The sequence below is a fragment of the Agelaius tricolor genome, unplaced genomic scaffold (assembly GCF_023055355.1).
Source record: "Agelaius tricolor isolate 1412-34295 unplaced genomic scaffold, bAgeTri1.0.p SCAF_11, whole genome shotgun sequence".
In the NCBI taxonomy this organism is placed as follows: domain Eukaryota; kingdom Metazoa; phylum Chordata; class Aves; order Passeriformes; family Icteridae; genus Agelaius; species Agelaius tricolor.
In genome coordinates, this window is record NW_027269271.1 from 4419278 (window position 1) to 4437307 (window position 18030).

The 18030-nt window shown below is 48.2% G+C and overlaps 1 protein-coding gene across 1 annotated transcript in view; it reads right to left on the reverse strand.

Annotated features, from left to right (window-relative positions):
• The window catches only part of PAPPA2 (pappalysin 2), an 88219-nt gene that overhangs the window by 21607 nt on the left and 48582 nt on the right, over positions 1 to 18030 (reverse strand). The window contains exons 14-16 of the mRNA XM_071435898.1: positions 10033 to 10204; positions 7677 to 7854; positions 5132 to 5345 (exon numbers count right to left, since the gene is read on the reverse strand). Coding sequence (XP_071291999.1) covers positions 5132 to 5345; positions 7677 to 7854; positions 10033 to 10204 — 564 coding nt within the window. The remainder of the gene's footprint in view (positions 1 to 5131; positions 5346 to 7676; positions 7855 to 10032; positions 10205 to 18030) is intronic.

The following is an 18030-nucleotide window of genomic DNA, read 5'->3' on the forward strand; positions in this document are numbered from 1 at the left end:
AGATTTCTGCTGGGAACTCCTGGATGAGACATTTTAGAGGTTTTTGCAGCATTCTGATATTTTAAAATATTTGCAGCTCTTGGAGAGTCCCCTTCTCCCTTCAGAAATCAGGGATCTGTTTTTTCTCAAGACTGTATAAAGGGACAGTGGGTTCCTCCCAAGGTGAATGCAGGCTCCAGCAGGTAACACAGGCAGGCAGGGTAGGGAATGGGATGCAGCAAGTCCACTGGCACAGAGCTCTGCACAAATCTTCCCTCCAGCCCACCTGGGAAGTGAGGATGGTTGTGGTGTGAGCACCTGAGCAGTGAGGGTTGCTGCAACATTGCTCTCACAGCAGCAGCCTTGAATTAACTAAGGGAACTGTAGCTATGAAGTATTTTGGAAAGCTGATGAGGTAAAGGGACTGGATTCCATTGTAGGCATCTGTGGTTTCAGTCCATTCCTCCTTTAACTTCCTTGTTTGCCTTCTCTTTCCATGAGGATGATAGTCCCTGCCTTGCAAAGATGTCCCCCATAAGACTTTGCCTTCTCCCAAATCTGACTGAATGCTTTGCCCTGCCCAAGTTTAAAGGTAAGCAGAGGCACATGCCAAGAGGTACTAATCCATGCTGGATGTCCAGCTCCACAAGCAGCATTTTCCCCTTCTTGAGCTTCCTGGCTCACAGGGTGTGATCCAGCTGCAGGACTTGGAAGGGGTAAAGCCCTGGGGGTTATGGAGGTAGAAACAAACTGCAACAGCAATCCCTCAGGCACTGAGCAAACTCCTTTAAAGACCAGGAGCATGCCAGCCACACATGACTTTTCACTGGCCACTGCACCTCCCTGTTGCTCTCCAGGTCATGGCAGGGGCCCTGTGCCCAGGGAGGCCTGGGGAGATGGGTCAGGCCTGAGGAGGACACGCTGTGGCAGCTGCAGTTTGCTCAGGTGCAGGCTGTGGTTTGCAGCCCCATCATCCTCACAGGGGCTCCTCTTTTTGATGTGGTGTCAGAGCCAGGCCATGTATGGCCTCTCACACCTCCCCCCAAACCTGCACACCCCCCCAGACCACCTTGCTGTGGATGCTCAACCCATCCATCCAGGGACTTCAAACACAGCCCAGGCTGACCCCAGGGTAGAGGGTGGGGTGTGGATCACTCCCACATATGTGAAATAAGCAGTTCATGTGGGAGCATGAACTGAAGGGAAAGGAGAGGCTTTAAAAAAAAAAAAAGTATATACATAAATGCACACAACTTCACAGGAGCTTGACATTTCTGGCCCCCCTCCCATCCTGCAACTTCTTCTGATCTGGGTTAGTGGCACTTCTTGAGGATTAACAAGGAAGCCAGGAAAATCAGAGTCAGCCCTCCAACCAGGCAAGCCTAATGGACAGAGGAGGCAAGGGAGATGTTTGAGGCCAGCAAGGGCTGCATCTGAGGTGGAGGCACAAGCACATGCCCAGCTCCAGGAGCTGAAGATGCAGGGATCCAGCCATCTTCTGAGGCAGCCAGCTTGGGGGGAGTGGGTTTGCTGTGCAGGAATGGTGACAAATGAGCCTAAAGCCTCATCTCCCATGGCAGGAGACTGATGGCTTCAAACAGAATAGGGGGAAAGGAGAGAGATTTGTCAGTAAATTCAAAGAAAGTTGCATCAGCCTGTAGGACCCTCCATTGCTGTGCTCCCTCAAAACAGCCTGGACAACCTGGGCTGTAAATACTCAAAAATCTTGGAGGTGGAAGTGACAGGAACCTGGTTGACAGCCTGGGTTTTCTTCACCTGGCTCCTTGGCTCCCACAGCTGTGTGTGTTTGTCCTTTATCTGGAAGGGGCCAGATACAGGCAGAGGCAGGGAGTGCCTTTGTGCCCACCACACGTGTGCCTGGTGCTCCTGGATTAGGCTGTCCTGCTTGCCCTGCTGTGAACTTTGTTTTGTTTCCAGTCCCCAGTTTCTCCTCTACATTCTCCCACCTCCTCTCCTTCTTCCATGGTCTCTGCTGTATATAAACAGAGGGAGAGGGAAGAGGGGCTGACATCTCCATAGAAGCTGACTGAGGACTCTGCTGGGCTCCTTGATCTCTGGTCAAAATGCAGGCTGAGACTTTCAAATCTGCCTTAAAATACCAAAGTGGTTCTTTGCTTCATTCCCTCAAGCTAGCAGAAGGAGCTCAACTCCTCACAAAGGCAGCTTTGAGATCCCCAAATCTCTTCTCTCCAAGGAATCATCCCACATCTGGCAAGTGAAACAAGTCCCCTGAAGGGTCTGACCTTTTAGATCCCCAAACTGAGAGTGTCCTCTCAACATCAGAGTGCTCCTTAAAGGAGCACAATCACACAATCATGGAATTGTTTTGGGTTGGAAGGGACCTTAAAGATCACCTTGTTTCAACCCCCCTGCCATGGACAGAGACACCTTCTACTAGACCAAGTTTCTCCAAGCCCCATCCATCTTGTCTGTTCCTGTCAGAGATCTGCTTCAGATGGCACTTCATGCTGGAAGCAACAGCAAGGAGCACTGTGGGGGTGATGCTCTTTCCCCCAAAGTATCTGACCCCTGGCTTTCAGGCCAGCACTTTTCACTGTTACAGCTCTGGGTGATGCTGAACATTTCTCCTTGACAGTTCATATCTTTGTGTGATCCAGGTGTGGGTTTGGTACTGCCATGGCACAGGTTCTGCCTAAATGCAGAAAGCTCCCATCACAAAGCACAAATGCATATTTTAAGTTCCCTTTGTTACCTTACACTGGAATTAGAAATGAAGTAGCCTGGCAGCTGGGAGCCTCTCCAGGCTAACAGACCTCCTTTAGGAAGAGGCAAAGCAGCTTTACCCTTCATGTCAGCACTGTCAGTCAGATGAACCTGCCAGCAGGAAGGCAGCAACTTTCTGGCAGGATCTTGATTACACAAGTAATCAGTATTTCCTCAAGGAACCCTTGTTGACAAGCAGTGATTTCCCAAGGGCCTTTTCTCACCCAGGTTAACAGACAAAAGCATCTCTGGGACAACTGATTTCTTCATCCCCTTTCTCTTTCACTTAAACTATGGGAAATTAATTTCAACTATGTCCTCAGCCCCTTCTAAGCATCCTTACTGCTCCTGCAGTAAAATTCAAATAAAAAATAGAAGTGAGGCAATTGCATGAACATCTGTGTCCAAGATTATCTTCACTGGCATGGAGACAGCTGGATCCCAAAGAGGTTTAGGCCTGCATAAGGTGGGCAACTCCACATGAGGAGCAAAGCTAGAGCTAGAAGAATAATTCAAAGGAAGCCTGACTATTTCCAAGGGTGAGCTAGTTAGTGGGCATGAGGAATCTTCAGTGTCAGTCACAGATTATGTTTGACTTTTGTCCAATATGTAGCACACATAGAGAGTCTTGCTTCTTTATGTACCTCCACACCTGCATGGCACTAAATCCTTTAGCAAGGTTTGTGCTTGCTGGGTTGGTGGACAACAGGAGACAATAGATAAAGAACTCAGTTTTCTGAACTCAGAGACACAGAAGAAGACCCTAAAAACCTGATGTCCACCAGCTCAGACCGAGCACATCAGGAACCTGCACCTCACCAGAGCTGGTTGCTTCCAGAACTCCCCAGCACCGCCCTTTCTCCAAAACTGGCATGATCAAAGAGATCAACCTCTCACTCTGGCAGCTCCCACCCTCTCCTTGCCAGGGCTGAGATACCAGAAGGATTTCCAGCAGTCCAGGAACTGACTTAATGGCTAAGAGCTGCTACACCACACCAAGAGGTTGGTACTCATGCTGAGAGTCACCAAGAGCTCCTGATGAGACAGTACAATGACATTTACAAGCCCAAGGAAAGGTTTTTGCTTGGGCTGGGCCACTCACCTAGGAGTTAATCTGCATGATAGGAAAGCAATACTTTTTCTGGTTTTGTTAATGTGGTTTTTGCATTCCACCATCAGAGATGTCTGATGAAATAGCAGCAGTGACAATTGCAAAGGGGAAAACACAATGTCAACATGCATTGCTATGAAAATGTAAACCGCTTCACATGATTTTCCTTGACTTGTCTCACAGGCTGCTCAGACCCATATGGGAGTTACTCACACATCAGAGGAGCCTCAAGATCTCCCAGGGGTCATCATTTTCACCAGCAGTTGCTGCAGCAGGACAGAGGGGGCCTCACTCTGCAAGCTGAGTGGATCTGTTTGAATGCCCAGTGCCTGAAGCGCCACAGGCACAAAAGCTGCTCTAGAGTTTGCAAAGCAGTCCATGTGATTGCTGCCATAATAATCATTTGCTCAGTTCCCTTTGGCCCAAGAAATGCTCCTAACACTGTGAAAAGCTGTTTACAGAAACCACTTCCTTCATTACTAGGCAAGAAATTTGGCAACTGCTTCCCACTACACAACAACTCTACCCCAGAGCAAAGAAGAGATGAAGTCTGCATCCAATTAAAACTGGAAGGGGGCATTAAACAATTAACACATAATTACCTGATCTGGGCTAGAATCAAGACTCTGGGGAGGACCCAGCCAGTGCCAAGGAATCTTTAGTGACCAAACCCAATGGGGACTTTGGCTGGAGGAGTCACACACAAAATGCTGCTTTATCCCCCAGCATCGAGATACTGGCTGAGAGCAGGGCTAGTGAACCACCAGGAATTTTTCCCCGAAGCATCAGGAAAAATCTTCTCCCATTGAAATGCCAATGCTGGAGATATTAAATTTAGCCAAGAGGCACAGCGGGTGAGATGTTAGCCCTGACAGAAGGCAGCCATTCATTCTTACAGTGCCTCTGTTCCATGTTTTATCGCTTTTAGGAAAGACAGAAGCTCCAGGAATCTGCCAACATCTTGTAAATGTCTAATTACCTGGGATTCCACAAACACTTAATTTGCTGCTTAACTTTCACAGAGTGACAAATACGTTGAGGTGCACAGGAAGATCTGCTTGTTTCAGGTTAAAGTACTTAACACACTCATGTATGCAACAGCACCTTGTTCCCACCAGGTTCACCTAGTGAATGCCTCTTGTATTTCAAGAAATCTGTGTGATCAGAGCAAGCTGCTCTGCCCTCTATCACCTATCAAGCCAGGTCTTCGAGACTGCCAGCGTCCCGTCACCTCTGCTCCTTGCACACACTGGGAGGAGGAAAGAAATGGTGACAACAGACCTGCCACAGACTTACTTCTTAGGCTTGTCTGCTGTGCTCTCGGCCACGTGGTAGCCGGGCTTGCACTTGTAGCGACAGACTGAGCCCACGTCGTGGCTGCCCTGCAGGCACCGCGGCACCAGGAGCTTGGCGTTGGCCACGGCGGGAGGCGCCTCGCACTCCAGCTTGCAGAAGGCTTCGGGCAGGGACCAGAGACCATCCTCCAGGCAGGTGAGCCACTGGTTTGTTCCTGACCCCAAAAGAGAAGCAGAGTGTGTGTGGGGTTACATTTCAGCCAGGAATGGAGAACTGCTGAGGGGAGCTCAGAGCAACCAGTAGAAGTCCTCTTGTTAGAGTGTACACTGATATCAAAAGGGTCAACAAACACAAAGGCTGTGGACTCCATTGCCTGCTTGGTCAGGCTGTAGCAGAAAATTCTTGAATGCAGACAAAAGTATGGCAGGGTCAACTTCTAGAGGCTGGAGAAAGGATCTTGGGTTCTGCAAATCTCCCCAGATCTTTCCCTTAAAATTGCCCTCTTTCATGGTGCCTCAGGACAGCCATGGGCCTTAGTGTAGGACAGCTCTGTCATGTTTAGTTCAGCCCCTTCATCCTCCCCAAGGGCTTTTTGCAGCTTGTCTTCAGCTATGCTGATCAAGCTGTCATAGCCTACTACAGATGCAGTGTAAGATCATAGAATCATGGAATGGTTTGGGCTGGAAAGGACCTTTAAAGCACATCTCGTCCAACCTCCCTCTGCCATGGACAGGGACATCTTCCACCAGGTCAGGTAGCTCAGAGCCCTGCCCAACCTGGCTTTCAATGTTTCCAGGGATGGGGAATCCATCACCTCTCTGGGCAACCTGAGAGTCAGAAGGATGAAAAATGCCACAAGGACAGGTGTGGGAGGATTCACTGGTGTGACTGGGAATTCAAAGCACCCATCATTACAGGTTTGGGTTGAGTATTACAGCCCAGCTCTTTGCTGTTCCTGATAGACACATCTAAATGGGGGGCCAAAACTGCACAGCTCTGGATACCTGCAAGAAGTGCCCAGGACTACATCACCTACATGGTGTGGATGATGGATTGGATGATGGATAGTTCATTGGGAACTGATGAGCCAGGAAAAAAGCTGGATTGGAGTGAATGGGACTATTCCTAATGAGAGGTTTGGATCAGCATGTTTGTGGTGCAGCCAGGCTGCTCTACAGTTCCTTCAAGCAACCCTTTCTTTTTACAGAAACACTTTTGGGCCAGGGACAAGATCACATCTCTACTCAGCGCCTGTGTTCCTGATGGGTCAAGGCTGCCAGGGGTCATCTCCCACCTCCAAGAGCCACACAGCCACATCATCCTTTCCTTGCCTACTCTTAGCATTTGATGGCACTGACAGCTTGCTTGTAAGGATGCAAGTCTTTGGGGGGAGCAAGCATAGAGCATGTCCCTGCCTCAGTGGCTCAGTTGTGTCAGCTGGACTCCAAGAGTTTACCCCCATGGCTTGGCAGCCTTGGCTGAGCACCTCCATCCATCATGCTGGAAGGCACCCAGGGGCCCATGGAGGGGACCCCTTCCCACGGAGGGAGCCCACGGCAAACTCCCAGGGACTGCAGCAGGACCAAGAGGCAGCTGTGAGTGCAAGATCAGATTAAAGCTCTGCCTCAGTTGACCAACCCAAGGCAATGGGCATCAGTTCATGCAGAATTTGTGTTGTTGGCATTTGCGTGCTACCCATTGATCAGCCCACTCTGGGGATCTGCCACCATCCTCCCTGTCATGAAATGGGACCTTAATTCTCTGCAGCTTTTGATCCTTAGATTTAAGTTTTTTTCTTTTACAATAAGTAAACAATTCTCATACATTTCAGCTATAAATGTCTCCATAAAGTAGGGCACCCATTAAAATGATTTGTTGTATGTGATTTTTTCAGAACAGAGGCACTGGTGGAAACTCACAAAGTCCCAATGCTTGAAGCTGTCAAGGCAATTACCCCTGAAATCCCATCCAGCTCAGCCCTTGCATAGACAGAACAGTAGCTCTCTTTCTCCTACTTGGCCTAAAAAATTCCTGTGGCTACTGATGGAGTCGTCAGAATGAAAGCCAGGCCATGGTGTGTCTGGGTGGTGACCATCTCCCAGACTGCTCTACAGCTGTGGGCATCAGTCTCTATGGCTTTATACAGCCCCAGCCCCCTGAACCACAGGCTTCCCCACAGCCACCAGGCACAGAGCCACTGCTGGCTCTCTGAAGTTCTCTCTGTCTGCCTGCATGTTTCTTGTCTCCATCACTGTAATACTGGAGGCTGGACCAGTTATCAGGAGAGGACATCACTACACCCTGAGGTGGATGGATCAGGGCTGCCTGCCAGAGGATGGGAGTCAGAGGGAATTATCCTCACACTAGGATGTCTCTGTTCCAGGGGGAGGGATACCCATCATTTTGGGAAGTATCTCAAGAACTCATCCAGCTGGCAAATCCACGATAAGTGAGAAATTCCAAATTCTGTTTGAACTGCTTGGGACGGGCATGGAAATGTGGCATCAAAAAGGGTGGTTAAATGTCTTGACACTCCAGACCATACCTTGAAGCTTGGCTGGGGGGATGCAGGAGAAGGAGCATCTCTGCAGGTAGGTGGTCCCCAGAGGGCAGGAGAACTCGGCATAGTACACGTGGGACTGGTCAGGGACACGGCAGTCAACAGGGTCACAAGTCACAGATCTGTCCCACTGTCCCCAACTGCACGTCAGCAACACCTCCTGCTGCAGAAAAAGCAAAGCTCCATCAGACTCCTGAGGAGAGCTTTGATCTATGCTGTGCCACCACAGCAGAAAGGTCCAATCAGGGTTCAGGATGAGGAGAGCGCTCCAACATTTTTCCTCCACCTTTCTCCCCACTCTGGACAGCGAATCCCAAAGCCCTGACCAGTTCACAGGGGGATGCGTGGGGTGTGAGAGCAGGAAATGTGCCTTGGGGTAACAATCCAGGCACTGTGCATGCTACATTGTCTGGGTGGTACCAGCCCCCATTAGGGATAAAAGGAAAGTCCCTTCAAGATTCACTGAAACCTCTTGAGCTAAGCTATTTCTAGCTGGATGTGCTGCAATTTCCTCCCCAAAAAGATCAAGTTTTACTTCAACTGTTGTCAGAGAGCTCTTCTGTTGATTGTTTTTCCCTAAATGTACCAATTCCCTCATGCCTCAGCCCACAGACCCCAATGAAATCATATAACCTCATTTACAAATCCTAATTGTACAGCCCTTCTTACTCAGAACTGCCCAAGATCAAAAACCACCATGGTCCCACCACTAAATATGGTCAACACGTGCTACAGACTTCATCAAAATTGAGTGGTGGATGATGGTTTGCTATGAGCAACCTGGTTTAGTGGAAGGTGCTCCTAGCCACAACACGGGGGGGTTGGACTAAGTGATTTGTTAAAGGTCCCTTCCAACCCCTGCTGTTCTATGATTTCCATTCCCAAACTGCAAATCCCAGCCCAGCAGCCCTCAGCCAGGGGCTACAGACCAATGTTCCTGATGTCCCTTCATGGATGGTACAGTCACACTGCTGGTGCAGCTGAACATATGACCTATCATTGCAACCAGCACGTTTTGGTTGAACCTGGCTGTGGTGGCGCTGAAGGACATCACTAAATTTGAGTCTGGATCTCCCAAGTGTATCTGAACGAGCTGGAGAGGAGCTCAGGAGTAGAGCTGTGTGCATTTGCCTAAATAGGGTTACAAGCCAGACATCACTGCAATACCACTGGAGGGCTCAGGGCAAGGCCCTTGCAAGTTGCCCTCTGCTGTGACAGCCACTTGGTAAAACTGTTCAGAAGTTTCCCATCTCACTGCCAGACACAGGAAAGCTGTCACCCCAGGCAGATTCATTCTGTGCAGTTTCATTTCGGAGAATGGGAACATTTTGTTTTCCCTGGGCAGGCCCTTGGCCCACAGACCCAGTGGCCATGTAATTAACAACTCCCAGTGATGAGCAGTGCACCTCCAGCTGCCCTACTGCACTTCCCAGTGTCCACCTCTCCTCTGGCCAACACTGCAGCACAGGGAACCTGCCTGCCAGGTGTCATAAGCAGATCTCCAAGGAAAGGAAATGTCACCTTCCTGACACAGCCCAACTCACTTTTGTCTGTCTGCCCCAAGCAAGTTCATGCCCTCACTCAGTCTGGCATGTAAGACCAGCTCAGCCCCAGAGACTCCTGTTCCCCCCTCCAGAAACTGCCCAAGGACAGGACACTGTGTGCCTACCCCCCTGCCAAGGTGAGTGCCTGGACCAAGGCAGCTCAGTTCCCAAGGACACATCATCCCAGGTCTCCTCAGTAAATAGCTAAGAGCTGTGCTGGCTCCTGGCTTTTATGAGGTAACCCCCAACCCTCTGGAAAGTGGGACAAACTCTTTCACGGTGACCTCTGTGCCATTATTGCAACACAACACAAAGGAAGAAAAGCTCTCCATGCTCTCAGCTGCCTCTAAATATAGTTGCTCTGCCATGACTTCATTTTTTCCTGAGCCACTAACTTCAGCTTTAAGAGAGAAAACATCCCAGGGATGTTTAACCCTCCAAGCAACGCCCATCTGGAGAGCAGAAATATCCACCTCTCCTGCTAGAGTGCATCACCTTGACTTGGGACATGCCCTGCAGCACCTTTCAGCCTGGCAGAGCTGTGCTCTGCAGACAACAGTGGACTAGGAGAACTAGCACTGCAGCAAGGGAAAGAGAGGGATCTCCAGAGCAGAAACACCAGCCATGAGCACAGGGATCCAGAACTGGAGTTTCATTGAGCTGGGATGAGTTGGGAAAGCAGCAAAAGGGCTGGGGCTGGAGGAACAAAGTGTTCTGTGCTCTCTCCAACCACCTCAGGGTGGTTAAATCTTTTTTATCTAAGTCTTGGTCCCATGGGCCATCCTGCGGCCACTCACCTGCGTGGAGCCCAGCCTCTTCCCACCACTGGAGTGGAGGACAAATCCCTTTTCACAGGAGACAGCACACACCATGTGCCCTGGGCCATCTGAGCTGCAGTTGAGGGTGGCAGCGTGAGCAAGCAGTGGCTGCGTGCAGGTTCCTGATCCCACACAGGCACCGTGGGCACAGCTGTGGAGGAGAACAGACAAGGGATCAACCAGGGGTCCCAGGACTAGTATAGCAAGGAAGGGCTCTCTCCAGGTGGCACTTGTGTGGAGTGAATGCTCAGCAGGTCACAGGTACCTAGAGATGCTCACCTATCCTTCACAGCTTCTCCCAGGCTTGAAGTCTCCTGACAGTGATGCCAGAGACTTGATCCCAACCCCAGCCCACACCTTCCCACCAACCGCCACCGTGCTCTTTCAAGCGGATGAGAGGAAGCACAGCTCAACAATATTCCAAAATTTGTGCCACACAGGATTCAGGGCAGCCGCTGCAAATTCTTTCACTAGCTTATATCTCCAGAGTGTGCACACAGCCCAGCACCACAGGGGAGCTCACTGCAGGTAGACCAAGAGAACAAAAGGAGGGAGGTGACAAGGAGAGGGAAGGCAGAAGGAATACCTTTGCATACCTTTAGAATCAGGTATGTCAAACTCTGTATAGGACACTGGAGAATCCACAGATGATTCTCCAACTGCAAGGAAAGCTAAGAAGAAACCTCTGCAAATATTAGGGGATAATCCATGAGATGTTCTTCAGATCCTGCGCAGTCCCCCTTCACATCCATACAGCTACACCACAGCCTGTGGTGGAAGGGAGAAGTTAGATATACAGCTGGCTCCCCAGACCCACTCCTGTCACCTTCCCCCTCTGCTCTGATGGCCTTCAGCACCTCTGCTCTTCCCACAGGCCAGCACAGCACCCCAAACCTGTGCATGCCAGGCTCTTTGGGATCAGCACCATCTCAACACACACCTGTCCAGCTCTACAGCCTCAGCTGTGGCTACCAAGGTGAGCTGTAGCTAAAGGGAGGAATAACCTTCCCCTCAGCACTGCTGCAAGTTACAGGAGGTGCCAGGAAAGTTTGAAATGCATCGTCCATCCCTTGGTTTGCAATGCATCACCCACACTGCCTCCTCACTTCAGCAGCTTCCCACTGAGGAGCAGTCATTAGATACTGATTATTTAAGCATCACAATTCCATAATGAGAACCAGTGTGGGTCAAAGGGTTGTGATCTCCATCAGTGAAATGCAGCCCATTGATTAATTACCTGAGATGGAATTAGGAAAAGACATAGAGCAGTACAACAGCTCCCATGCCCTGGTTATCCACCAGTCTGGCTTTATCTGTTACCAAGTGATATAGGTGCAGCACCTGATCTCAGCCCGCCCTCCTCAGCCAGGGGCAGAGGTGCTGCACTCCAGGCAGTAACTGGGGAGAGAAGGGAGGGAGCTGTACCTGAATGCCTCACTCTCCTCTGCTCCCTGCTTGGCACAGGGCTGCTGCTGTTTTCAGGCACTGCCTTTCTCCCAGCGAGGCAGAGGCCTCTGCCTCCAGCCTTTACTCAACATTTCCAGCCAAGGATGCACAGAGCTAGAAATACCACAAAAGACATGCACACAAAAAACAAAAAAACAACAAACCCCAAAAAAGCCCAGATCGGTGCCGACGCAGACGTTAAGGGAACGCAATGTGCTGTTGACTCTGGACAAGTCCACCGAGCCAAAGGCATGGTGGAAACCTGCAGGCCACAGCCCTGAAAGAGCCGGTGGGCACAGGAGGGGACCACAAAGGAGAACAAGAAGAAAGGGGCTGTTTTTTCAATGCAGACCTGTTTATGAAGTGAGAAATGGTTTCAGGGCAGCTGCTGCAAATTCTTTCACTAGCTTATATTTCCATTTGCTTCCTTTTTAAAGAATTTGTTTTATGAGTGCAGCATTTGTCAGGTCATTAGCTTCTGAGGGCATCTGTTACCAATTGTAGCCCTCTCCCCTCCCCTCCCGCAGTCACCTTCTCTGGGCAGTTGCTCTGCTCCCTGCCTGTGCCCCTGGCTCATACTTGCTCCCATCCCCAGTGATGGAACCACTGTCCTAAACTTCCTTGTGTGTTTGCCTCTGGACACACGTTCTCTTTCCAGCCTTGCTTCTCCCTTCCATCTCCTTCCTCGCCAGTCATGGGCACAACATGGAGATGCACCTTTCCACTAGACCAGGCTGCTCCAAGCACCCTCCAAACTGGCCTGGAACACTTCAAGGAACGGGGCAGCCACAGCTGCTATGGTCAGGCAGTGCCAGGGCCTCCCCACCCTCACAGCTGATGGTCAGGGCGTTGAGTTTTGGAGCATGTGCCCATCACAGCACTGGTGATGTGCCAGGGTGTGCCCTGGCACCTTCCAGATGCATCCAGGCCAAGTGCTTGGCTGGAGCAGCCCTGCTGGTGCTGATGGAAAGACAGCACGTTGTCTGGGGCAGCCTTGGCAGCTGGGACAATGCTGTTATTAAATAAAAATTAAATGGAGTGCTAATCCTTTTGAGCGCTACTGGGGACACGTTGGTTTTCCACCAGTTCAGAAATGCAACCAGCAATGTGGTACAAAGTAGATCAAGATATCAGCAAGTTTCTTAAGGATTGTAAATACAGAATGTTATATAGGGTAGTTATGCATAAGAGATTGATAACTACAGCTCATAACAACAAAATATTTCTATGTACATCACATATATATATATACACACTCATGCACACTTTCCATATGTGCATATAGACATATTCTAGAAATAATAGAAAAGTCTGAGTTAGAATAATGACCTTTCTCTTTGCCCCCAAAGATGACTAACTTAGCACTGTTTTCTCTGTATTTAACAACACACCTAAACCTACAAATACCCACCAGATTTTATTTTGGAAATGATCTGAGCCCAATCAGCTCAAGTTCTGAGAAGCTGTGCTCATCCTACACCTTGCTTTGAAGTCTGGTGCTGCTATTCCAGACCTGAAAAGGAGCTCACATCACTGAATGCTGATTTTCTCAAATATGTCAACAATCTTTAAAAAATATATACCAACCCTACCAACAAACTTTGCCTTGATTCCTTCCTTTTTATCAGCACCATCACTGCTATCCCTGCTGTACTTGGGGCCAGGACACTTCTGAGCCTGATGATGGACAAGTGCAGGTCAAAAGAGAAAAGAGCCCTGTGGCCTGGCCCCATCATGATCCACATGCTATGCCAGGGCTGGGGTAAAGTGGTGGAATAAATCACAGCTCCCAGGCCCTGGAGCACCCTAACAAAGGCTGGACAAGGAAATGGTAAAGTTAGCCCAGTTCTGATCTCAGCATGAAGGAGCTCTTTCTGCTTTTGATGATAAATGAAATTCCTGTATCACAGCTGCAAACTCCTGACTTCTGCCCATTTCTGATTCAGGCCATATAAGATGTGGGACAAGCCAATATTTTTTACTTTTTTTCTGCCCGAGACATCAAAAAAAAATTTCCACTTCTATCCCAGCATCTTTTGAAGCTCAAACTAACGATTTGTCAACAACATTTTTACAAAATACCAAGGTTTTTCTCCTAACTTATTTCATGTCAGCACAAGCCTGCACGATGCTTTGGGCTCACCAAGTTCCATAACTTATACATCAAAGAAAGTTTCAGGTCTGGAAATCTGTGAAATTCTGCCTAGTGATGGCCCTAAATGCTCCAGAACGGTAAGAGCTTTGTTCTGAAATGGGAACAATTCTATAAACTGGAGCAAAACTTTTCCTTTGGGATCCTTCATCCTTCTAGAACAAAAGCAGGCAGCCACTACCAGCAACAGATCATGTGAAGCCAGTGGTGGCAAAGTAAGTATGGTAACACTACTTTGTTGTGACAAATCCCAAATTCCAAAAAGCTGAAATTTCATGTTTTACTGCAACTACTTAATGCAACACAGAAAATACTGATGGATTTACCCACATCAAACTAAGCCAAGTCAAAAGCAGTGCAGCTGTCTGAGTATAATAAATCATCTATACATTGCTGTAGTGTCTACCCAGGCTTTCAACCCCAAGACTGCTGCTGAAACATCCCTTATCATCAAGCTCCAGCTCTTAACAGCAGAAACTTCTAAGTTCTTCTCATGGTGCAAATTTTTGGGAGAGGGGGTTATAGGAGATGTTGACAGAAAAGTACAGGCTTTGGCCAAATCTCCTGAAGTTAGAAGTCATCACTGCACATACTCTGGTGGAGTCTGGATTGCAGCACTCAACATCAGAGAGATAAAAAGGTGTTTACCCCAATGCGGTCTAGCAGGAGAGAATAGCTAGGAAATGAGAAAAGGTGTTTTGGAAATACTTGGGAATGTCTCCCTTCAGGCAAGGTGAAAGGTCTCACTTTTCCAGTAAATCTGATGGCAACCATCCTTGTGGCAGCAGGCTGCGTGTACAGACCCAACGGTGGTGATGCTTCTTGATCACAATCTGCACTGAGGTTGCCATCTCAAGAAAAGGTGTTTGCTTCTGTACGTGACTCCAAAAGAAACTTGGCAAAAAGTACCATCCCTGTGAGTCATCTGCTGTCATCCACCTCAGAGACAGAGAAAAGATACCAGCAAGACATCAAATGACCTGTTGGCCCCTCCACAGCCATAGTGGAAAAGGGAAAAAAAGAAGCAAGAGCACATAATATATTTCCAGACAGTTCCTCTCCATGTTTTTTTTTGTTGTTGTTCATGACACCAAAATAGTTGCATGGAAAATGAGGTTGAATGGGATGTCAGGTTTGGTGTAGTCACCTTCCCAACCTCAGCCAGGACAGACTGTACCCAAAGAACATCTTTATCCATATCCCATCTCCACAGGACCACGCTCCACCTCATTTTCTCATCTTGTCCAGAGGAATTAATTTCTGAGCCACATCCATCACCATGAAAGACATAAAAATAGCAGAAGGATTTCAAAAGGGAGCTGGAAGCAGAAGCCATAGCTGGGCTGCAAGACTTATGCTGTAAGATTTAAGGAGGAAAAAATATTTATCATGACAGAGAGGAGATAGTGAGGGGATCTGACATCTCTGTACAGACACATAGACACAGAAAAGTTGTCTGTCTGCTGGCAGGAGGCAATCAGACCTTTCTGACAAGGATGGAGCAAAAGCAACAACTTTCATCTTGAAATCAGAGGCACCTTCTCAGCAGAGAGGGTTACTGGATATGAGAATAGCTCAGCAGGGGTGATGGTGTGCTCATCACCTCCTGCAGCTTGTGAAAGGAGATAAGAGAACCTTCTGAAGGATGCATTTAATCCAGCGCCTGTGAAAAATCCCTGTGCCTGTGTATGACATCAGGAAGGGCAGGGCAGAATGGGGAAACTGGCTGCTGCAGAAAACCAAGGGCTCTGCTGGCAAACTTGGGGTGTCCCAGTGATTGCTCCCTTCCTCACTGGATATGGGAACTCAACTGATCTGTGTTGGAACTCACGTTCCCTCGATGTATCTGTGAGGTGACACCACACACCCTGTTTGAAAGCTGTTCAGTTACTGTGTGTGACTCAAGATCTAACTGGTGAAAAACCTGTGCTGGGAGATATTTTTTCCCCTGGCTATTCTCAGGGAAAGGCAGAAGACATCTTGAGCATTCCCAAAAAAGCCCACATATAGAGCACTAATCTCAAGAACCTTACTAAACTGAAGAGAACAAATGGAGTGGGGCAGTCCATGAAACGGTGTCTGGCCCTCCAAGGGTTACCTGTGACACCTTCCAGCTGGACATAAATTTAAATTTTAGTTTAAATTAACATTAATAACATATTGTACAGCACAGTCTTGGCCACCACTGCCCATCAGCCAGTCAGGGCTCCACAAGAGATGTGCCAGAGGTCAACAGGCCTGGAGGATGCTGGAGGAGAAGCACCTCTAGAAGTCTCAAAAGGCAGAGGTGAGCCCATTTCCCAGGAAATGTGGTTAACAGGACCCTGGAAACACAGAATTATTTAGGTTGGAGAAGCCCTGTAAAATTAAGTCCAGCCATTAATCCAGCAGTGCCAAGGCCACCACTACCCCATATCCCCAAGTGCCACATTTATGTGTGTTTGAAATCCCTCCAGAGACAGGGACTCCATCCATGGGGCACCCTAAGCCAGAGGCCAAGAATCAGGATTTTATGGTCCCTTCCAACCCAAACTATTCTACATTTCTGTGAAATAAGACACCAGCATGTCTACCAGGGTGCCCATAAATCTTCATGCCATCACACATGCAGCCCATAAATTGACCCTGCATAAATTTGGTGCCTGGAAGAAAGAAAACAAACCAAACAAAACCTGTTTGGGAAACAGCCCTCTCTGCTGAATAGTTTGTAAGTTGAAAATATGTAAACAATTCCCTCCTCCATCTAATTTTTTCTCTCTCACCTTGATTTTTCATACTAAAGGAATCCAAACCTGACTCCCCTTGATGCCTTACACCCACTTTCTCACTTTTGGGGAAGCAGAGGAGAGCTTGCACACAGGAAATACAAACACAAAGCAGATCACCTATTGTAGCACCTTTCCTGTGAACCCACCCAGGCATTTCCCAGCATACGTGAACATAAAATAAAACACAATGAAAATAAAAGCAAGCTAAAAATACACATAACAGAGGAAATGAAAAATGTTCCCCTGGTTCAGTGTACCAAGTTAAACATGAGGGACTGTGGCTCAGTTTAAAAATGCAAAGAAAAGGATGAAAGCCATAAGCTTTGGGTCTCCTGGGTGGAAGTGTGTTAAAAGTCTCATTTCTGCTCGACCTCATAAGGTTGTGACTGGGAGCAGAATGCACAGACAAACCCTGATCTGCTGGCAGAGACAGCACAGAGGGGCTCCTGGGGATGGCAGTGAGGACACTGCACTGCTTTGCTCTGCAAGTGCTCTGCCAACCTTCAGCACCTCAAAAGGTGACACTTTCTTCAAAACAAGCGTGTACTTTTCTAGAGGCACACACCTGTTGCACCCTGGCCTGGAGAAAGCTGCCATTTCATCAGCATAAACACCATCTCTATGTTTTCCCCAGCTTGCAAAGCACTGCAAGATCCTTCAAGATGAAAGATGCTACAGAAATACCAACCTGTCATATATTTATTATTTTGGCAGTGAGCATTTCTAGGCTGAAGGCAGGAAATCTCATTTCTTTGTTGCTTTTGTTACTGTCCTTTCTCAGGTTATTTTGGGAAAGCCCTCGCCCGCACGTACTGTGTACATGAGGCTGCTGCGTGCACACGGTCAGTTCAGCTCTCTGCTGGAGGAACATCCATGTTCTGAGCTCTTTCACAGTCAAATGTCTCTCAGCCTATGAAGATTTTTCTATTCCTGGATTTTTATAGGGGATTTCTCCCCCCTGCCCACCGCCAGAATCCACCTACCTTACGTGAAATGAATTGTTAACCTTTGAAAATACTGCAATGCATTACTTTTGGAGATAGAATAGATTTTAAAAATATAATAAAGGGGGCATACTTGAATGTTTCCTGACTTAACAGAGGAAGATCCTTTATTGTTAGTGTGGCTACTCCAGGCTGTAAGCCTAACTCCCCCCACCCTGAATATTCAAGACTTTAATTCTGAAGATCAATACTCTAAGTAGAATTTTCTACTCTGAAAACTTTGGGAATCTGATTTACTTTGAGTATTTGCTAAGGGCACACACAACCTGCAATTGAGCATATTGATGTGAACTCAAGGCCATGGGAGCCTAGGGGAGGGCAACAAGAGGAGAGGAGACATGAGGATCCTGCTGTGCCCCTGGAAAAGCTTGGTGTGCCTTGGCAATACAGGAACTGCCTTGTGCTTCAGCTATAATGCAACCTTTATGAGGAAAACATCTATTTTCCTCTCTATTTGCCCCTATATGGGGATCTCCTCATCCCCAGTCAATGCTCAGCTGTGTCCAGTGAGTCTTTTCTTCCTTGCAGTCACTTCTCAGGGGAAGGGGAAAGCTCTCAAGCAACAAGAATGCAAGATTATTTTAAGGGATGAGAAAATGTAATTGAA